Genomic DNA, 21,891 nt, shown 5'->3' with positions numbered 1-21,891 from the left:
GACTGCTGGGCCCTATTTATTGGTGGGGCTGAGGGAGTGGGGCCACAGAGCCCCCAGGGCTCATCAGACCTTGGGAACATCCCTAGGACCTTCCATCCTGCCAGCTGCCAGTGGCTCCTTCACCCCCACTGCAGTGGGGCCAGGAGCTGCTCCAGGATATCCTGCAGCCAGGATCCAGGAATCATGAGCAGCGCTGGGAACTGACCTTGGATCTGGGCTTCCTCCCCAGGCCCCACCCTGCTCCAACAACTGGCCCATCCATCCCATCCCATCCCATCCCATCCCATCCCATCCCATCCCATCCCATCCCATCCCATCCCTTCCACACCCCATTTCCATCCCATCCCCCTTTCCATCCCATCTCAACCCCATTTCAATCCCATCCCATCTCAATTTCATCCCCATTCCAGGAGGAAAGCTAACTTTTTACATCATCTACTTGAGATTGAACAAGGGGGAATGGCTTTAAACTGAGAGAAGATGTAGGTGAGACATGAGGAAATCCTTCCCTCAGAGGGTGGTGAGGCTCTGGTGCTGCTACCCACAGAGCAGTGGGTGCCCCGTCCCTGGAGATGCTCAGAGCCAGGCTGGATGTGGAGCTGGGGGGGCAGCCAGCCCATGGCAGGGTGGGCTGTAAGGTCTAACCGAAGCCTTTCTGTGATTACGATTCCGTAATTTCCATCTCATCCCCATCCCTATCCCCTTAGAGGAGCTCTCTGGCTCAGCTGTATCTCCTTTACCTCCTTTACTCGCTCCTGCTGGGATTCAGCCCACGCCAGCTCTCGGGCCGGGCAATGAGGGAGCGCTCAGCCGCGAGCACGGCCGCCCCCTAGCGGCTGCCCAGGGCCCTGCAGGGTCTGCTGTGACAACGGGAATGGTTCAAACCGAAAGAGGGGAGATTCGGATCAGAGCTAAGGAAGAAGTTCGCGCTCAGGGCGGTGAGGCACAGGCTGCACACAGAGCTGGTGCTGCCCCATCCCTGCACACAGCCAAGGTCAGGGAACGGGGCTGTGAGCGCTGATGGAGCTGTGGGTGTCCCTGCCCAGGGACTGCGAGCAGACGGCCTTTAAGCTGTTTTCCAACTCAAACCATTCTATGATTCTGATTTTGCACTCTCGCAGCCAAACTCTGCATTCTCCACACACCCAACAGCTCCCATTCCTACCCACCAGGCTCTCAGACAGCCCCAAACCCACTTTATTTTCAGTCCCCCCCCAGGCATTATTTCTCTTCCATCTCCACGTTCACACTGTGCTTGGATTCCCATCACAGAGGAGCACACAGGAATTCGCAAACACTTTCCAACACTGATCAAGATTTTATTTCTTTTTTTTTTTTTTTAAACAATAAAACCAAACAGCTGTGCTCTGAGCAAAACCAATCATCTAAAACAAAAAATTCCTGGCAGTTTACTAACAGCATCGCAAGGTAAGGCTTCCCAAAGTTTCACTGCAATAAATTACTTTCACCTAAACATCAACGCAACGCCTTTCATTAAATTCACCTTTAAACATCCCTAAAAACCAACAGTAAAAAAAGATACCAACGATTCTAGATAATACTGGGCTCCTTCTAAAGGGCAGTGGTACAAGAAGTCACTCATCAGGAATTTAACAGTTAAGTTGCAGCTGTATAAAATCCCACTATGCAAGCTAGCATTGCTGGTTCTGGGTGTGCATGGGGTCAGAAATTCTCTAGAAAAATCCCAGGTGAGCAGATGGGGCTGCAAGGTGCCTAAGGGCCGTCTGCCCCCGTGCTTCTGTCTCATGGTGGAGCTGTGGGGTTAAAAACGAAATTAAAAGCGCGATACCAGAGCTATCTCCAGCCTCCAGCCTTGAAGTCCGTGTTGCTCTGCAGTCCAAAACAGGTGGGCTCCTCAATGGGATTCCATCAGCTTTTGGTAACACTTAATTCTGGGGGCTGCAGCCTTCCCTGTGCTCTTACCCACTCCACTCCTCTCTGCTTCTCACTTCTTGCTGGCTCTAAAAGGAAAACAGCACAGCTCTGGGGAGCGAGCAGAACTACAGGCCTGCCAGTGCCAAGAGCCCAGTGATGGTGAACAAAGTGCTGTGTGCTGGAATCACTGCACAATTAACAGTGCCATTTTTTCCTATGTTATGTTGCCAGACGGCTTCCATCTGCCTGCAAACGGACTTTCCAGCAGTACCACAGCAGCACTGCAGCCAGCTGACACAGCTCCTGCCTTTGCTCTGGAGGTGAGCTGAGAGCGGCTGCTCACCTAACGCAGGGTTTGCTGCCAATCCCTGCGCTTCCTTCCCCTCTTGCAGCCACTCTCCCTGGCCTCACGATGCCCATGGCAGCGCCCTCCGACCTGCACCCAGGGCTGCTCAATTCAAACTCATCTCCCTCTGCTTCTGCTGTGCAGTCAGGCTAACGCCTCTTGTGCAAGCCACAGAAATCACATCAGTGGTTTACAAATTGCCTTTGTCTGTGGAGGGGATCAACGTCACATAGAAAATATTACAAAAAAGGTTAATTTGTCAGCTGTCCAAACATGATTAGACCACATGCTTTATACAGCAGAGCGGCAGCCAGCTCACTCGGCAGCACAGCTGGCTGAACTCTGAAGTGACACTTTCCTGCTGGTATAGAAAGCGCAGGGTTTTTTTTGTATTTCATTTCTTTTATTCAACATTGCTCACGAGGAGGAGGAAGAAGCAGTGAGCGCTATGAGTTCTGTTGCATCTGCAGTCTCCGCTCGGCGGCGGCTGCCAGCGTCCTGCGGCGCAGTGTGACCGGGTCAGCAGAGGCTCCCTCACTCACTGAGGGCTTCTCTGTGCTCAGCTCTTCATCTGAGGTTTTGTTCAAGTAACGCCTGCAAGAGGAGAAAAGATGATGAGTGACAACAGACCAACCTCAGTTTGGTTCCAGAAAACGGTCTGTGCTTTCAGGAAACAAAGGTGGGAGCTGAAGCACACCGAAAGGTGGGAAATACTTTGCATGGCACACTGATGATGTACTCGGACACTGAGGCCTGTGCTGAGTTACTGACTGGGTGCCACCGCTGCACCACAGTGCGTCAGTGCAGGCAGCACCTGCAGCTCCCTCACTGAGGACAGGGAAGGCACTGGCAGGTGGGCACTGGGGCTGCAAAGTCCACATCGTGCAACAGTGCAAGGAAGCAGCTCCCAGAGGTAACAGCCTGTTACATTTCTGTGCTCAGAGACAAAACAGCAGTTGGCAATTCCACAGCTCTTCAACACAGGAAAGGAACGAGAAAACCAGAAAGTCAAAAATGCCTCTGTCTCATTTTTAAAACAAAGCAAATGAATCCAGGAGCCTATTTACAAACACCCAGAAGGCACCATATCTCCCAGTGGTTCATATGAAGGCACTTCAGTGTATTTTTGTTGGCCCCTTTAGCAGTCTCTCTGAGACAAAAATGGGTAACGCTGGTTACAAACGCTAATTGAACTTGATGATCTTTAAGGTCTTTTCCAACCTGAGCAATTCTATAGTTCTATCTAAATCTCCAAAGTGCTTTACCTGTTTTTTTTTTAAAACCATCAACTAGATTCTAGTGAAGTTCTCCAACGTGACTGTAACTCATGTAAAATAAGATTCTACGTGCAATTCTGGTTGAGCTGGAAGAAACAGCTGGCCACGCTCACTTTGGCAGCGCTGCCTTGTTAATCATAAGCTCTTCTGGTCTGTCAGCCCCACACAGCTCAATACTTGCTCTTGCTCTGTATCTGGAAAGCAGTGCCTGACAGTGAACTCAGCTGCAATAGCACACAGCACAGGCTGACACTCAGGCAGGGAGATTAGCTAGAAGTGTACTAGGAAACTCAGCACAACCAGCATTTCCTCACTTACTAGAAGCTCAAACTAAAGCTCACTGAAGCTGGAGAAATCACCCTACGATTGAAGAGCTTTGGATCATCCAATCATCCACATGGGAAGCACGCTGCAACACAAGATGCTGTTTCAGAACTGGGTTCATCAGAGGCATTGGCCTTAAGGAGCACCTGAGCGTGCTGCAGCAATGTATTCATCCTTCTTAACACTCTTTGCACCACCCCAGTCTTTCAGTGGTCATAATCCATGTGACAGCCATTCTGGGAGATTAAAACCAAGTGGCAGTGGCCAGGCTGAAGCTTTAGGAAGGAACATACTTTCGAGCTTGCTGCAACAAGTCCTCCTTCCGCTGCACCAACATGCGCTGCCTCTCATCAGCTGACTTGGAAAAGCGACTTCCCCTGGCTTCAAAATCTTCTGCTTCACTGGGTTCTGCCTCCACTTCGCTCAGTTCTCCCATTTCTTCCAGTCTTGAGTTGAGTTCAAGTGGCACTCTTTTGGTCTAAGAGAAAAAGAGGGAGGAAATTAGGAAAAGAGGGTTTTATTTCAATTAAAATAAAAGTCTCAAGTCTGTGCAAAACTTGCCAACAGGGCTTCTTTGCATCAAACTAACAAGCTGCAAAGAGCTGCCACTTTCTGAGGCACTGAAAAAAGCTGGGCTTTTTTACCTGCTGCACCCCATCTCCTGGCCTGCTTTGAAAACCCCAGCTGAAATACAGAACAAAGCTCATCCAAACCGCATTCAAAGAGCCTGCATTCTGTAACGCTGCGCCTCGCACACTGCGCGTGGAAGGGATCTCAGAGACATAGATGTTAATTACTCATAATTAATGCTCTCTGAAAACAGGGCTCTTGACGTAGCTAGATTCTGGAGAGCTGACTTGATCAGCAATGTAACAGTAAAGAAGGAATGGCAAATGTATTCACAAAGAAGATGTGCAGCACACCATGCACCGTGCATTGGCACTGCCAACAGCACATCCCCAAACTGCCCTCATCTTGTGCCAGCACAGAACCCCCAAAGCCACCAGCAGAATCTGGGGGAAAGGTATCACTATCTCCATCTTAAGCTCCTTGAATTCTAGATGGAATTAAGGCACTGCACGACACAGAGGAAAGCCCAGCTCAGTCATGACAAAAGGTGCTTCTCTTTGCGCATGCGAGCTCCCCTGACGTGTCCAAATGCCACCAAGGAGAACTCGGATGCATTTGCCACAATGTTGGACATCTACCAAAGATCCTAAGTGGGCATGAAAGATTGAGTGCTTGTAAAACCTACTCTAAATCTGAAGCACAAAGCAACAAGACCCGCCTCACTCTCTCTCAGTGGCTGACATAAGGTGTGAAGTTGCATCTATCCATTATTTGGAAATGCAGGTCTCACCCGCAGGCAATGACAAGGGCTTCTGATATCCCTTCCCTTCTGCATTTAGAAAGCTTCTTACAACATTCTGTGCAATTTGCTGCAGTAGCCTGTCTGCTGCTAGACCTTTCCAAACAGACAAGAGTATGACTGACCACAGCAATATGTTCTCCTGGCAAGAAGAAAGAGAACATCTACAATACACCAAGTGCTTGGTTAAACACTGAGAGCAAAACTGAAGAGACAGAAAATAGACAGGAGTTTCTTAGAGAATGCCCCTAAGCTCCCAGGTCTCTCAGCAACAGAAGCACCAACAGAAGGGAGCTAAGCAGGTTTGTCTCCCAGGTTTGTCTCTGTGGCTGTGTAACAGGGGTGTTCAGCTTGTCCCACACCAGCTGAACCGAATACTGAATGCACAGAGCTGCTGGTTTGGCCTGGCATCCACGGAAAACCACTCATCTGCTGCCCTGCCAGAGATCAAGCACAAAGACCTCCCAACACAGCTCTTCTGTGGCAGGGTCAGCAGCAGCAGAGCAGTGTTTCTCTGCCAAGGACATCTGCACTATGTTTGGACTGGGCTGTATGTAAAATTCCTGCATGCAGGAGAGCAGCAACAGGAGTCCCCACAATGCCACAGAACGGCAGGGGCTGGAAGGGACCTCTAGGGCTCACCGAGTCCTGTCCCCTGCTGAAGCAGCTCCCTGCAGCACGCCACACAGGTGGGCATCCAGTGGGGTCCTGAGTATCTCCAAAGTATCTCCACCACGTCTGAGCGGGCTGCTCCAGGGCTCTGTCACCCCACAGCGAAGAAGTTCTTCCACATATTTGTGAGGAACTTCCTCTGCTCCAGTTTTTGGTCGCTGCCCCTATCACTACACACCACTGAAGAGTCTGGCCTCATCCACGTGCCTCCCATGCTTTACACATTTATAAGCATTGACAAGATCCTCTCTCTGTCTTCTCTAGGCTAAACCAACCCAGGTGTGTCGGCCTTTCCTCACACAGGAGATGCTCCAGGCCTTCACCATCTTTGTGGCCCTCTGCTGGATATACCACATTACCTGGGTGACTGTCCCAGCATCCTCCTGCTCAGCGCCGTGCCGCTCCACAGAACTGTTGGCAGCAGGTCTAACAGCCTCTGCACGCTGGAACACAAACATCACGGGTTTAATGCAGCCTGCGAAACAACCAAACCAAAGCAAGCCCTCTGAACTCTGCCCTCTGCAGCATCGTGCATTGTGCTCCATTCAGGAACAGATCTGCTGGCAGTGCACAGAAAGCACTGTGCTGAAAGAGAATTCTCTCTGCTTCCCTGCACGAAGGCTGAAACTGCACTCCAGATAACAGCACTATCCGATGTGCATGCAGCCAGAATTCAGGATCCTTATTAGCAGAACCGTTGTCCCCAGACTGCTTTACTGAGATGTGCTATCACTAATTAAGAACAAGGCATGCTTTTGCCATCTACTTTCTTTGTGGAAAATTTTGCTAAATGGTACGATTCAATCATTTGTCAGCAGAGAAATGAACTGGAAATGTTCTAAAGCTTCTGCACACAAGCAACGGAGAAGAGCTGCTTTCACTGAACAAATATTTGTCTCCAGCTAGGACATTTTTAATACACATTTTTGATATGTGACTGAATATACTGCATTTACGGAGCTCCAGACAAAGGAAAAACTAACCCCAAGGTGTTTTTTCACAAGCATTTGGCACTCTGTCATGCATTTGAGACTGCACAGGAAAGCACTCGATGCATCCTGCAGCCCAATCGCACCAGCAGGGACAGCCTACAGCCCACTGGTGACAGTCTTCAGCTTTCCCACATAAAGGAAGTGTCCTGCATTAAACACGGACAACGCTAAAGCACAGCTGAGAGCCATCCTAACACATCAAGGGGCCCTTCCAAGAGCTATGGCAAGGAACAGATGCCTATACCTCAACCATACACAACAGTGAGATGTTCAGATTAAGTCAGACATTGCAACATGAAGGTACAACTCATTGCCAGACAGCCAAAACTGGTCTGCATCTTCCAACTGCAACATCTTCAGGTAAAATCTGAAGAGTAACACTGCACTGAGCTAAGCTGGGTTCACCGTGCCCATACCTGATGCCACCTACCCCTACAAGCTCAGTGCATATGTAAGACAGACATCTTAGGTGCACAGCCTGATGACTTACCTGTGTGGGGAAAGGCACCTGGATGCGCCCTTCCAAGATGTTGTCGGTGGTTATCTCTACAGAACGGGTCAGCTGCAGGTCCTGCAGAACTACGTGGTAGGGAACCTGAGGGAACATCTCCTGAATCTGGTGGGCCTGGGGAAAGCAAGGTTTGCACGGGCAGTATTGGGATATAGAAAACTAGCTGGTAAGTGTCTGACTGGAAACAGGAAAGAAAAGGAACAGCTCCAAGTTTAGGTTAAAATAACTCAAGTGCAGGAAGAAAAAAAATGAAGGGAACAAAAACCCATTCTGGCAGTGATTTACAGGGCAATACTTCGACTCCGCTGAAGCCAACAGCAAAACTACAACTGCTATGGAGGCACCATATGGTCCTGAAAATGTACATTCCTACTGCCAGAGGCACGTAGATAAAGGCTTCAGAAGATTCCCAACCCTTACTTTGTGACAGCACCTTTAATAAAGAGCTATACAGAATTCAGGCATGACTGAAAGTTAGCTGAACATTAAAAAAGCCACCTAAATAAAATCGTTTTTCTCTGTCCCAGATGCATTCCAAGACGGTAAGGACATCTGGAAGAGGTTTTCATCACATACTCTCTCCTGCCACTCTGCTTACAGACCAGCTTTCATACAGTCTGAAAGCTCTGAAAGTTACAGGGGAAAAAAACTGAGCACAACAAATAAAACTGAGTACAAGGAGTTTGAAAAGCAAAGCAAAAAACTGCACCAGCTGACAGCGTGTTGAAACAACCAACTGCAGCAAACTGCACTCTCTGCTGTACCTATCTGTGAGCAAAGCAACTGATGCAGCATTTCAGCCTCTGGTCTTGTGAAATAATTCCCTAGGGTTTTATTCAGTAACATGAAGAACTTTGCTTCATGTCTATTAAAAATGTGTAACACTTCAGTGGTTTGCTAACTTTGCCTTTCCATTAAAGCAGACATTTCAATATACGTTGATACTCTCATTAATGCAGCATTAAATCATTACTCATCCTTAATAAAAGCCCATTTGTGTCATTCTGTCCTGGAAAAAAACTTAAGCTGACTTTAGGTGCAGGGTCCCTGCATATTTCACTTAAGATCTGCCAACGCCTTCCCACCCCCTGACTCCAAGCCCCCAAATAATTGTGTCCTTATCCTATCAAGGTTTAAACAATCATGAAGGCTTGGAGAGGTCTCGCACTGGGAAAGCTCTGTCACCCTCACATGATACCTCAGTGAGCACTTACTGACTTACAGCACACAACAGCCTGAACAACTCAAAGGAAATGCCACTTCTCAAACCAAAGAAATTCCATAATGTCACCTCTTTCCCTTCTTGTACTACAGTAGAGAGCTAATTCATGGTCAAACCTGGGACTTCATCCTCAGCACTCCAATCACCATCAGGAATCAGTAAGTCAGTTGTGCTACAGTGAGCCGCTGAACCAACCAACAACTGAATTTTCTGACTACTGTGACCCTACTACAAGCTGTGGGTGAAGCCGAGTACTAAAGGAAAGCTAAAGTCACATCAAGCAGGCTAAGAAAATGTCTACCCATCTACACCTACATCCCACAGAAAGTACATGCAATTTTTCTCCATCACTTGTTTAGCCTTTGTGTTCGCACATCCTACAACCTACAGCCCTAGCTTCATTGAAATGAAGCTTCTCACTCAGAAGACAACCTCCATGTGGCACCCAAGCACTGCTCTGACTTCCTTCCCCTTCTGTTCTCTACCCACATGCACCCCCTTCCCCCCACAGCACAAACAGGAAGGCTGAGGTCCAAAGCAGCCAAGCAGCCTTACCATAGCGTTGAGCTGGGAGTTGCTGGCTTGTGTGATACCAAGGATATTGGTAGTATGCATCACTTCTACTGAAAAACTGGGCAGCCAGCTGGCAATTCGAGAGCCTAAGGATAAGAAATCACAAGGGAAGTCAGGCATGCGTGCAAGAGATTCTCAGCATACTTCCACATTATTCTCAGATACTTCTACGTGTATTTAATGTGTGTAACCATGTTTCCACGGGGTACAAACAGAGAGTTCTCACTGCAGCCCTCCCTAGGGATGGAGATGGCTGGAGCAAATCAGTGACTGCTCCTAGCAGATGCTGTCAGAGGCTTAACAAGCTGAGGGCCAGAGGAGGATCATGAAAACAAGACTCTCTTTTCCCATTAGATGGAAAATTAAAATAATCCAGAACCAGATTCAGTTCTGGAAAACAAATAACTCCAGAAGTTTACTAAAAATAGGGCTATTTCTAACCAAGCTGAAACTGGTCCCAGAGTGGGTCAGGTCCAACTGGCCTGCACCACAGAAACAAAGAATGCTCTCCTATAGGAGGCTGCTCCCTCTGCTTTTTTGGTCAGCAGCATCAGATGTCAGATCTGCTCAACTCACCATCAAAGTGGAAGAAGTGATTGTGCTGGTTCAAGCGCGGTCTGCCTTCTGCTACTGCCACGGGGACCAGGTTCTCATCCAGATTCTCCCTCTGGTGATCCTCCCTCACATGATGGCTGTCAGTGATATTAAGAGACATTCTGCACGTCGGGCAAGATGTGTCTTGTTCCAGCCAGGACCGCAGGCAAGAGCTAAAAGGAGCACAGCAACATTACGGTGAGTTTGCAGCAATTTTCCAAGGCATCATTATCACAAGTACCTCAAGTAGCTGCAGCATATTCTGCTCAGAGCATTAACAAGCGCACACAGACTGCTCAGAGACCATTTGCAAGGTATGTCTGATGATGACTGGCTGTGTTCCTTTTCTTTCCAGCTGAAAATACTCAAGTGGTGCAGGTTTTATAAACAAGCTTGCAGATTTAGCCCAAACACAACCAGTGCAAGCATGATGCCTGTCTAGCTCAAAACAAGCAAGTTCAGCCTGGAAAGAGGGAACAAAGTGCCTTTTCTCTCACCGTCTCAAGCTGAAAAAGGGCAAATAGCAACTGGGCAAATATTTAAAAGACAAGGATAAACGTTCATAGCAGTTCTGCCAGAGCGATGTGGATAGGAACCTTCATAGTTCTCAAGTATTTCTGAAAAAAGTCATGAAAACCATCACACTGAGTACAACTCTGGAACTGTATAAATACATTAACACAAACCAGCATCTGCCACTGCAACGATCCCCTAATTCTGAACATTTGCTGTCTTGCAGAAAGAGAGAGGTGTTTGAAACGCAGGTTTGAGCGCTCAGAGCTGAGCTGTGGGTTAACCTATTTCTGACATACAAGCCAAAGTCATCCAGTACAATAACGTTCCCTCCCTAGGAGCACCAGTGAGGTAAAGGGAATTGAGCTTCAGAGAAAAAAATTATAAAAGGGTCATTTCAGATACAGAGAAGATAAATTTCTGATGAGGAGACCCTGTGCTTCTCAAGTGCTCAGGAGGAGATTAAATATTCATTGATTCATCAGCACTGGAAGAGGAGTTTTTGCTACTGTGGCAAATTATCTCATTAGAGACTTCTTGGAACACAGATAAATATTTATGGCAAGGCTGTCACAAATGACAACAAATTAGCACACGGATTCTAACCTCTGCTCTGACAGTTACCAGAAAAGTAAAAAGCTGTTTGCAGAAAAGAACCTGCTCAGATGACAGCACGGGGAGAATTCAAGAGCCCGTGCACGTTAACCAAATGACACTTCAGAAATTCCCACCTTCAGCCCCATACCCCCTTTCATCTTAAAGAAAAAAGGTACAGATGCAAAGAAAAAATCTACACAAGATCTAAGGAAAGGTGCATCTAAGGAGCACTCTACCTCCACGAGCACCTACAGTGACTCACTGCCAACTGAGTGCAAGAAACAGTGCAGAGAATGACCCTCTTGTGAAGAGCTTCCCAGCCCAACTAGCAGTGCCAGTGACCTCCCCAGCTGGTTGTTTAACCTCTTCCATGCACAGCCCTCAGGGACTCAGAGCCCAGCAAAACCATCTAATTGGCGAGACCTCCACAAACGTCCTGGAACATTTATCACCATGTAAAGATGTGCCGTACAAAGAATATTGGCTATTTTTCTCCTTGAAGTTGGTATCTGAAGAGAACACAAGGGTCTAACTGCAATTTTTCTTCATTTCCTGAAAACCAACATGTGCTCATGGAAGAAACAAAGACTGAGATGGAGGGGAGAAAAAGAAAGCCTGTTTTACCAAGTATTTCCACAGCAAGGCAGGGTACAGACTCGCAGCTGAGATACCATAACTCAGTACTACCTGCTCAGCAGCTGACAACACACATACTCTTAGTTCAGAGGAAAGAAGGCAGCAAATGAAACAACTCCAACATGGAAGCAATGGAAGCGAACGCTACTTTTGCTCTGTAATTAGAAGCAGACCAAGAGGGCCCAGGCAGTAAGCAACCACAGCTCAGCTGACAGCTGGTTACTTGTTGCCCTAAGCATCACACTTGCCCACATCACCCCCCTCCCCAGGCCCTGCAGCCCAACAAGGTACTTGTGGAAGAGGTGGCCGCACGGGAGCTTCCTCGCAGACTGCATGGAGTCCCAGCAGATGGCACAGTCGTCGTTATTGACTGCCAGCTCCTCAGGTGTCGCAACTGCAAACCTATGAAAGGAAGAGACAGAAGTAATGATTATCCCAACTCAGCACAGCCTTCTGCCTTGAGAATCCTGTGCTGAGGAAACCTTGCCCTCCACATCATTTTTCCCTGGGGGAGGCGTGCCGGGATGTTTGTTATCTTTTCCATAACTAGAACTCACACTGTAAAGGAAAACTCGTACACGTCCCTCCCATGCTTTCTTACAGAGTTTGTTTTGGCACATCTTGCATACACCCTAAGCTCAAATAGCTCTGACTTATTGTTCCAAGGAGTACGATCATTAGGTCGAGAACCTCAAGTTATAACCTGTATAGATTTGCCTTATGTCATTTTTCTAAATGAGCTTTAATAGCTGTACCCATTAAAACGTCTTCCTGGGATCCAAAGTACTTATGGTTTGACAAATTTTGCCCTCAGATTTCACCAACCTCCACTTGTCTTTGAATTATTATATATTTAAACTACAGTGCCATGCAAGTATCTACTGCACAGCACTCAAAGACAAACAGTACAGACAGTACAGAGATGAGTGGCACAACAACAGCTTGCAGTACTGCTACTGTGCAGCAAACCTGAAAACCAACTACACAAACACACAAAGCTAGCTTGCATGCTGGCAGATTCACCAAGAAGCCAGAACACAGTTTTTCCAAAACAATCAGGATGATGACAACGCATTAAGTCACTCAGACAAGATGCTCAAAATATCTGCAACTCAAAACGGCTTTGAGAGCAATGTAAGGGGTTCAGCAGCTGTGTTACCGAAAAGAAATAACGCACCGTGGATGAACTTGGCTGTGCAGCTCTAAACCTGCTATGACAGCACTACCTGACCTTTTGCAAAGAAAACACTGGGAATCTCCAGGGAACACTGTTCTCTCTACCTAGAGCACAGCAGCAGGCATCAGAGCTGGTCAAATCCACTGGAGTCTAAAATGAAAATGGTACAGCAACACACAGAAAAACTCCCCGTTGCTCTTCATTTGACTGAGGACACAGCTGAGCTATGACAACACTGGACCAGAGATGGAGCAGCACCTGGCACACTTAGTCTTTAGCAGGCCTCTCCACTTCTCTACATTGTCTTGGTACGGGGGGATGGCCTGAAGTAATCCTGAATGGCCCTCGGCTCTGCTCCAGATACACAGCTGGCTTGAAGGTGGCCACGTTTAATGAACTGATTTTTTTTTAATTAATATTTTGATTACATTTCAGGCAGTAACTGAACGACACGGCCTGAGGAAATTAGAAGCATTAATTTCCATCAGAACCAAAGCCAATACATGAAGCAGGCTGAGCTGAGCAGACCTTACACCACCCCTACCACCTAGGGCAGTACATGAGGGCAAACAGAAGAAACTCTGGACTGCAGAGTTCACTTGTGACCAGCATTACTTGTACAAAAGCAGGATGTCTGGTAAAAGTCAGCCCTACGTATCTGTTAAACTGAGACACAGTCCCTCATCACAAATACAATGGAAGCAAAGCGTTTGCAAAAACACACCCTCCAGAGCAGGAAGATTTCAGAGCAGGATTTGGCAGACAGTATCTCTCCAGCTCACAACATGCCGTCGTGCATCAAAGGAACGTAAGAGAACCCCCATTTCTTGTCTGGGCTCCTCTCCCCACAGCACAACGTGCACCCCAGAGCAAGCAGGCAGCTCACCGGGCCTCCATGTTTCCAACCACACGCAGGTAGTTCTTGTGCCGCCGAATCCTTCGCTGCACCTCATGGAACAGGTAGCGCAGCTGCATGAAGATCACCAGGCTTGCCATCGACAGCCAGATATTGCCAAACAGCTTTGGGGAAAGAAAACAGCAACGGGGATCAGAAGTGGGAAGCAGGAGGCAGCCACAAGCAGCTTCATCCGTTCTTAAAAGAGCAAGAACCCAGGAAATCAGTTCTTCTGCTAAGAACACTCAAACTAACCATGCTTGTTCACAGGAACTGCTGCTCTTCATCCTCTCAAACACAACCTGAGCAGCACAGCATTCACAACCAGGAGAAATGGTGTTCGAGCCCTGTTTGTCTGAATGCCCCCTGCTGCCAGTAAAAATAATTCCATCTGATTGCTCAATAATAAAGCCAATTAAACAGGTAATTACACAGTAGTTAATACTCCATAATGAAGTTATTTATGAAGATTGCAATTACACAGGAGGAAAGAATGCCAGAAGCCCCATGCTACACTTTTCTCTTCTTTTACTGAACTCCTCTACAACAGTTGGCACATGAAATAAGCAAAACAAAAATACATATTTGAAATACCCAGCGCCCACTGCTTTAAGGCAAGGTACTCAGCATTATCTGCAGCACTCCATACCAGCATATGGATGTGATGCATCAAGTCCAGCGAAAGCAAGGTCAGCTCCATGACAAAATCCGTGTAGTACACATATGTGCCTTTACCTTCCCACGTCCCTTCATGGTTGAGATCCCAGAGATGAATTACATATCTGCAAGAGCACAGACACTAACGTTACCTGCTGGTTTTCATTAGCTAAAATCTCTAAGCTATTCATCTTCTGGATTTGGACTCTTTGCCCTTTCTAGGCCCAGTGCTCTCTTTGTTTTCTCTAATTTTCCTGGTTTCAAACAGCAATATCTGACAAAGGCAAAAAGCAGCCAGTGCTCGGCCCACACTGGCACTGCAGACCCCAGCAGAAGATACAATGGTGTTCACTAAACTGCGTGCCACTTTTGACATGATAGCACTGCATGCTGCAGACCCACATTGCTCAGCCTCTGAGGTGTGTCTCAGGTGAGGCATTACAACTTAATGACAGACCCAGAATGCTGGCAGTGACGTGGACAAAGAGCTCCTGCTCTTTATGTCATACCCTCTATACGCCCTGCAGATGCATGAGCATGCTACTTCTTTAGAGCAAAAGTTAGAGAGATTAGGATCTTAAAAGAAACACCGCACGATGGTATCAAGGAGCATAAATCAATCCCCAAACAGCAGTGCCAATCCATTTTAATCCAGGTCTTAAGCACTGCTCTATTAGCAGCCTCTAAAGCGATCCATGCACTGCAGAACTTCTGTTTCCAAAGCAGGAGGGGCCCGTCCCCAAATACACCTTCGCAATGCAGCAAGGCGACTGCGTACGGTTCTTACATCCACACCACGTGCACAAACTTCTTGAGCAACCACCACAGGAGTACTCACCGCAAAATCACATGAGCAGTTCTGACTGTCACCAGCAGAGACTGCAAAAGAGGAAACAAGATGTTAGCAGTGTTCCAGCCTGGTTAGCTGTACTGAGTGCTGAAGCACACGGTGCGTTCGGAGCAGCCTGAAGTCCTGTGAAACAGCTGTGTGCACAACATACCTGTGACAAGCTCTCTAGGTTAAGTACACAGAACATAAATGGGTACAGAAAATGCAGGAAAACAGCAGTCTGAAGACAAACCACCAGAAAGGTGTGTTTCTGGATGACCTAAGCACTTGGCCACGGAGGAACCATGCCCCATCACCCCACTCAGCTGTGGGGCCCTTTGTTGTGCCACGCCATGGAGCAGAGGGACAGGATGAACCCCCAGCCTGCCCACAGCCCCCCGAAGATAGCAGATGCCACGAGATGCCACAGCACAGGGGATTCACAAGGAGTGACAACACACCGTGCACGCAGAGCTGCCTGCTGGCATGCCTTCAGCGCAGGCACTCAACATGGCAATGGAATTAAAAACCTCACAAACACTAACATGCCACTGTAGCAATAAAAGTGGTTTTGAGTGTTTTTCCGTTTGTGAAAAGCATTCTGCCCAAAGAATAAGGCACACAAATGAAACAGCACAGAAACAGCTCCAAAGGCAGCAGCAGCTGACCCTGCACTGTGTGCTGTGCTCAGCACAGTCTCCAAACAGAACTCAGCACTCAGGCTGCTCTATGGGGCTGTCAGACCCCCCTGTGCCTTCCCCTATGCCAAATGTGGGTAAGAGAAAGAGACTCCATTCTGTTCTCAGGGTTTTGGCTACAGAGGAGCCTTGAGCAGACCACAGAGGAAAAGTAAACACGTCCCACTGCTCACCACACAGGCACTGAAACGGAACGACCGCCCGAGCTGTGGGTGGATGCAGCACGGAGCGCAGAGTGATGTCAGAACTAGGACACGTGGCAGGAAGTCTCCAGCAAGGAAGATGTTTGTCAGCAGCAAACGTGAAGATTTTTACAGCTTTGAAGAAGTTAAAACCTAAGTCAGCATCTGGAATCTGGCATTCCAATACTTTCCTCCAATCCACCATTCTGCTGCCAAGACATTTTGGTGCTGGCTAGCAATGCAACAGCACAGAAAGCGCAGCGCTGCACCAGCAGAGACCCAGCTTGGAGGCCTGGGGAGCTGCCAGTGATTGGCACACAGAGGAAACTGCTCCACGCTGCACACTGCTCCCTGGAGGACGCAGCACAGGGAAGGCAGCCGCCTGCTCTGCTCCCTCATGCTGACACACACTGCTGTGAGGCACTGCACAGTGGGCGCTTGCAGTCAGGGGGGAGATGAATTGCTTAGTGCAGATTAATGTAATTAGATACACTCAAACAGAATACATTGGCAGGACCCCTTCTGAAGCCAGAGAACACATTTCAGCCTTCAAGCTTTAATGCTCTTTTACTGAGAGCTCGGGGACCATGAGGTGTCACTGCCAGCACCTGGAAGAAACCTGAATGTTTTAATCCACTGCCACGAGTGTTGGGTATTGAAGTCAAAGGAACTCCTCAGTCATCCACACAGGGTGTACTGAAAAGGTGCAGGAAGGGACAGGGTTAGACTGTTCTGTGTAGAAAGGATTAAACAGATAAGAATTCTTTTCTTTGGAAGGAGTAGGAGAAGGGTCCATAAAATAAAGGTGATGTGAAGAAGAGTAAACAGGGAACAGTTCTTTGCTACTTTTCATCACCAGTGTATCAGGCAATAGTGGTGGGGCATAGGGGTGGCATCAGACAGGTGAGTCCCAACAACTGGGACTGTACACAACACAGAGTGAAACATGGAACTCATTGCACTTGGATGCTGCACAGGACAAAGTATAACTAAGGTCAATGAACAACCAAACAACCTCCCAGAGTCCACCCACAGCTACCAAACCCAGCCTGCTGCACAGCCCTCGGTGATCTGAGAAGCAGGAGAGGGCAGGAGGAGACCCTTTCCTATACATCCTCCACAGCATGGAGGGCAGTGTGGACCTGTGGCTCGGCTGAGGACCATGCACCTACACTTTCCTCTGTCAACAAGCAGAAGAACAGCTGGAGTGAACACATCAGCACCAAGCGCCACACAAGCAGCTCTTGGAAACCAAAATTCTCCCTTGATAAAGCTCCCCCATGCTGGGATGGGGCAGATACACCATTGTACTGAGCCAAGATAAGAGATGTAGTGTTAAAAGAGCCCCCTATTAGAGACAGCAGTAAATCTTCAAGAACTGCAAAACCAGCCCTGCAGCGTGGTCTCCTATTTAAGAGAAAACACACTGATGTGTCCAGTAACTGAGCACCATATCATCCCGCTATCAGCTGACTGTTTTTGCTAACTCCAAGTATGGATTCCAGGGAGTGGAGAAGAAAAACAGATCTTAGCTGTTATATGAACCAAGGATGCACCAGCGTGACTTAGTTGCAGTGACACTGGTTACCACCCCTTCACTTGTCACTTCCTTAGGCAGAGTGCAACGACCATAACATCACAAGCACGTTGATTTCACCCCACAAACACATGGATGTGTACTTCACAAACTGCCTGATGGTTACAGAGGTGCACAAACAAAAATTGCTCATCTCATCTGAAATGCAACTATTCAAACAAATCCCACAGGCACGCCTTAGGGAAAGGATGTTAGCTGTGATCCTTTTAGGGAGAAATGAAATAGAAAACAGCCTCAAGGGAAAGGGCTGCGTGCACACTGTGTGTACACTCTGTCCCTCTCCCTAACTGCCATTTCAACTAAGCCCTCTTGCAATGCTCATGAAACACAACCATTATTTTTTCATGCACTGCATCTGATTTCAGCGTCATCTCTCAGATTTATCTTATTTCCTTCTTCAGACAAAGAGTATTTGTGGGCTTAAACTTTGAACAGAGAAAGAATGCACTCCTGGCAACTGTCCTAACACTGGAGAGAGGCTCGTACAGAGCTGCTTCTTTGGGGAAATAAAAGGCAAATCCACCATGAGCCAAAAAATGTCACACAGCCCCAGCTGAGGATTGAAAAGCAGAGCAGAAACAACACCATATGAAAGCAGTCTCACCTCTGCTGCCATGAAAGCCAAGGTGTGCATCCCATGGGTGTAGCCAATAACACCACAGACGACTGCCAGCCCGCAGCAGGACAGCAGCATGGCCACAAGCAGGGTCAGCACTCTGACGTGGCTGCTCATGGGTGTTGTCGGAGAGAAGGACAGCTGCAGCACAAACACATAAGTACATAACAGGTTTGAATTAGCACTTCATCCTCCCTGCCATGTTCACTTCCCCAGACAGTTTTTCCTTGCTTTGTTTTCCAAATCAGTTTTATGACCTCAACCAGGCAGCATAGCAATAAGCACTGTGGAATAAAGCTAAGAGGACACACCACCACAAGGCATCACTCATCTCCCTCTCATTTCCATTCACAGGGCTTTTTAAAGTCAGAAGGGATCATTTTGATTATTTGAGGTCACTTGTGTGATAAAACCAAGAGTGCTTTCCCACCCAATAGTTTCTGTGTCAAATCCACAGCATCTGCTGAGGATGAACTCAACAACACTGGAAGAATGAGACACCACTCTCCAAAAACTCACCTGCAGCTAGAGACTGCTGGGCAGAGCCTACTGCAAATGGTCTCATTCGACATCATATATAACATATTCATCTTCCAAGCTACCTTGACAGTAGGTTACATCTAGATCAAGTCAAAAGTTACTAAAGGGTGGTCCATGACCTTATTTTCAGGGCAGGAAGAACAGGATAAGGAAAAGAGCTGCCCAGAGCTTCATCCCACTCTGACTAAAGCTGACTCCCACGTTTTGTTCTAAAACCAATTCCTTCTTCCTTGTTTACATTCGGTTCAGCTTCTCATCCAGCTGAGCCTACAAGGCAGATCACACCAGTATCACTTGTCCAAACAAAGAACTATGATACATGCTTTGAAGGCAGAAGGGATGTAAGAAGGATTTCTCCACACATGCACTTTGTTCTCTTGCAGTCCACTGAACAAGCCCAGTACTACCCAATGTCTGCCTGGTTCATTCCTGTCTCAGTTTCCCTAGCCCCAGTCCATTTCGTTTCAGATTTGGTGCTCGGTTCCTTGTGAATTGACAGGCCTTACAGGATATCAATAACAAAATAAAGACACTACAAAACTACCAGGAGGAAATCTATGGATTTGGTTTAGCTCAAAGTCTTTTATTCCAGGACAGAGGAGCTGAGGAAACCACACATGCATTACAGGTGCTTGAAGAACAAGACTGACTGCTCAAATTCCTGTTCCATACTCCTTGCCTAGTTTTCAGTTTCTGGGTCTCACAACCAAATCAATTGCTGGTATTAACAGAAATCGCATGCAGCTTATGAAGAAAGTTGTGTTGCGTATCATAAAGGCTTTTGGACTCTGTAGATGTAAGAGAGCTTGAAACACGAGCACAGAATTGACACAAAGAGGTTTTACGGATCAGCCCCAAAGGGCACCTTTCCAAGGGGAGCTGTGCTCTCCAGATTTCTCCACTAAGAGCTATGAAGACAGGACAGAGAGTTAAGCAACAGTAATTACAGGGCATATGTAAGGAGCAATTCATTGCAGAAAATAAATATCTTTGGCTCTGTTTATCAGATGAGAAAACTGAAGGAGTAAGATCGACACGGCATTCCAAAGCAGTCATTTGAAGCTAATGGAAGGAAGGTGCATGCCTTCGCACCTCAGGTGGGGAAAAGGCCTAAGTGTTTTGTTTGCAACCTATCCTAACTCAGTGTCTCTAAATTTGTAATCCCCAAAAGAGAGCCCGTAATCAAAACTTACGTATTCAAAGCGATCCTTGCAGAGCTGGACCATGAGATGAAGAAACACAAGCCCAGAGAACCAGAGGCACCACATGACCACTTCTTCCACTGTCTGAACATTGAGCACACCAAAAATGAAGATGAACTTGTAGAAGATGAAATTCCAGAACTTATCCTTGAGATGCTGAAAATGAAGACACTCGGTTACTGTGGAGAGAGCACTGACAATCCACACGTTTTGTTAAAGTACACAATGAAACCACCAGAAGGAGAGTCAAGACATGCCCAGCATTCCTTCCCAGTGCTGACAGTGTTGGTTCACCAGTAACAACAACCAGCCTTTCCCTAAGCATACTCCCACTATCCAAAAACGAATGAATCCAGTCACTGCCTTTCACTTCTGCTTTTAAGAGAGGAGAGAACCTGGGAATTATCACTGGTTAAAATTCCATACCCTCACTGTCAACATGTATGATCAAAAAAAAGCCTGACCGAGTGGCCTGTTTGTTATATACTTCACTCGGAGGCTCTAAGGGAGCGAACCACAGATACAACAGGCTTTGAGGGACCCGTGGCTACTCACAAAGCCCCACGTGCCACAGCTCCACATGCCAGAAATGATCACAGTCTGATTTTTCCTAGAGAACTACGCTTACATGCTTATTTTTAAAATATCTACTGTTCCAACCACTGCTGCTGCTTTTATCTTTTGCAGGATCCTGCTGTTACAAAGTCTGGGCTGTAATGGTCCTCCAGCTGCATTCTGACAAACCTTCTCCTCCAGGATAAGTGCAGTAATGAGCAGTGTGAGCCTTCAGACCTGGCCACATTCATGCCTGACCACTCTTAAGCCATCCCCTCCATGTCTGAGGCTGGAGAGCACCAGTACTTGTGCAGCAGTCAGGGCACAGAGCAAGGCATGAGAGTCAGCAGCACCAGCACTTCCCTAACTGCGAAATGCAGTGGAGAAATGCTGCCACGCACAAGCGGAACAGAGAAGAAACACAGATGTTACAAACACCCTGAACTGAGGCAGGCTTGTAAGCAATCTGGCAGCGTGCACGAAGGGTTTTCAAGTTGACCACGGGCTCATAAAATACCATTAAACAATGAAAAGTTCCCTCCAGAAACAAACTGGAAGCCGGTAATTGCAGATACAGCGGTTAAAGGTGAAGGGTTTCCCAGGGATTGTTTTCCACACGGTGCTACCAGGCAGCTCAGCGCACGGAACGCAAAGAAGCAGGGCTGACATCTGCTTTAAAGCTGGTTTACGCCGCGCGCTCGGCAGAGCACACAGCACGGCGAGCCGCAGCGGACCGCGCCGCCTTACCTGCCTCTCGCTGACGCGCAGCGGTCCGAACACCACGCGCTGGATCAGCTTAGCGACCAGCATCAGGACACAGCAGGCCGTGTTCACCAGCACCTGCACAGAAACCAAGCGGTCAGCCACGGTTCTCCCGCCCCGCTCCGGGAGGGAGGGAAGGCAGCGATCCGGGCGGAGGTCCGGGCAGAGCCCGCCCTCGTGCGCCGCGCGGCTCCGCCGTAACGTCAGCCTTCCCTCGGGCCGACGGCTCGCCTCGCTTCTTTCTAGAAACCCGGCGCAGCGGAACGCCCGGCGAACGAAGCCGCCGGCCCGGAGCGGCGCGACGACAGCGGCCGCAGCCCGCAGCGGGCGCCGCCCGCGGCCCGGCTCACCCAGACGCAGAGGCCGTCGGACAGCAGGTAGTAGGCGACGTCCAGGGCCCGCGGCCCGCCCGCACGCTGCTCGCCGGCCGCGACGAGGGCGCGCCGGGCGCCGAGGACGGCGGCCAGCAGGGCCAGGCCGCTGAGCGCCGCGTACGTGCGCAGGCTGGGCCAGGGGAAGCGCTCCAGGAACAGCAACGGCATCGCGGAGCCCCGCGGCCCCCGCCGCCTCTCGGCCCCGCTTCCTGCGGCCTCGCGTCCGCCCGCCGGCACCGCCCCGCAGCACCGCCCCTCCGCACCGCCCCGCGTGGGGCCGGGCCG

At 48.4% G+C, this 21,891-nt stretch overlaps 1 protein-coding gene and 1 long non-coding RNA gene across 2 annotated transcripts in view; one reads left to right on the top strand and one right to left on the bottom strand.

The window, feature by feature from the left end:
• Positions 1 to 21,891, top strand: part of LOC125699085 (uncharacterized) — a 68,155-nt gene that overhangs the window by 2,244 nt on the left and 44,020 nt on the right. The window lies entirely within an intron of this gene.
• On the bottom strand, positions 1,314 to 21,830 carry AMFR (autocrine motility factor receptor). The gene is made up of 14 exons (XM_048958191.1): positions 21,583 to 21,830; positions 21,218 to 21,310; positions 19,907 to 20,071; positions 18,162 to 18,314; positions 15,090 to 15,130; positions 14,244 to 14,376; positions 13,586 to 13,719; positions 11,814 to 11,924; positions 9,759 to 9,949; positions 9,165 to 9,268; positions 7,367 to 7,501; positions 6,244 to 6,327; positions 4,137 to 4,321; positions 1,314 to 2,836 (listed from the first exon to the last, which is right to left on the bottom strand). Exons 1-14 carry the CDS (start codon positions 21,772 to 21,774, stop codon positions 2,689 to 2,691), a joined length of 1,869 nt encoding a protein of 622 aa, XP_048814148.1. The 5' UTR covers positions 21,775 to 21,830; the 3' UTR covers positions 1,314 to 2,688.

The sequence above is a fragment of the Lagopus muta genome, chromosome 12, assembly GCF_023343835.1.
Source record: "Lagopus muta isolate bLagMut1 chromosome 12, bLagMut1 primary, whole genome shotgun sequence".
NCBI classification, from domain to species: Eukaryota; Metazoa; Chordata; class Aves; order Galliformes; family Phasianidae; genus Lagopus; species Lagopus muta.
The sequence above is the reverse complement of the archived record's forward strand: the minus strand, read 5'-3'. Positions and strand labels throughout refer to the sequence as shown.

What these genes read in the sequence shown, in the direction of transcription:
- AMFR (XM_048958191.1), bottom strand. Translation starts at nt 21,774, where the DNA reads ATGCCGTTGCTGTTCCTGGAGCGCTTCCCCTGGCCCAGCCTGCGCACG. An exon ending in ACTCCCAGCTCAACGCTATG is followed by an intron (nt 7,502 to 9,164) that starts GTAAGGCTGCTT and finishes TGCTTTCCCCAG; the next exon opens with GCCCACCAGATTCAGGAGAT. An exon ending in ATGCTGGGACAGTCACCCAG is followed by an intron (nt 4,322 to 6,243) that starts GTAATGTGGTAT and finishes TTTTTCTCTTAG; the next exon opens with ACCAAAAGAGTGCCACTTGA.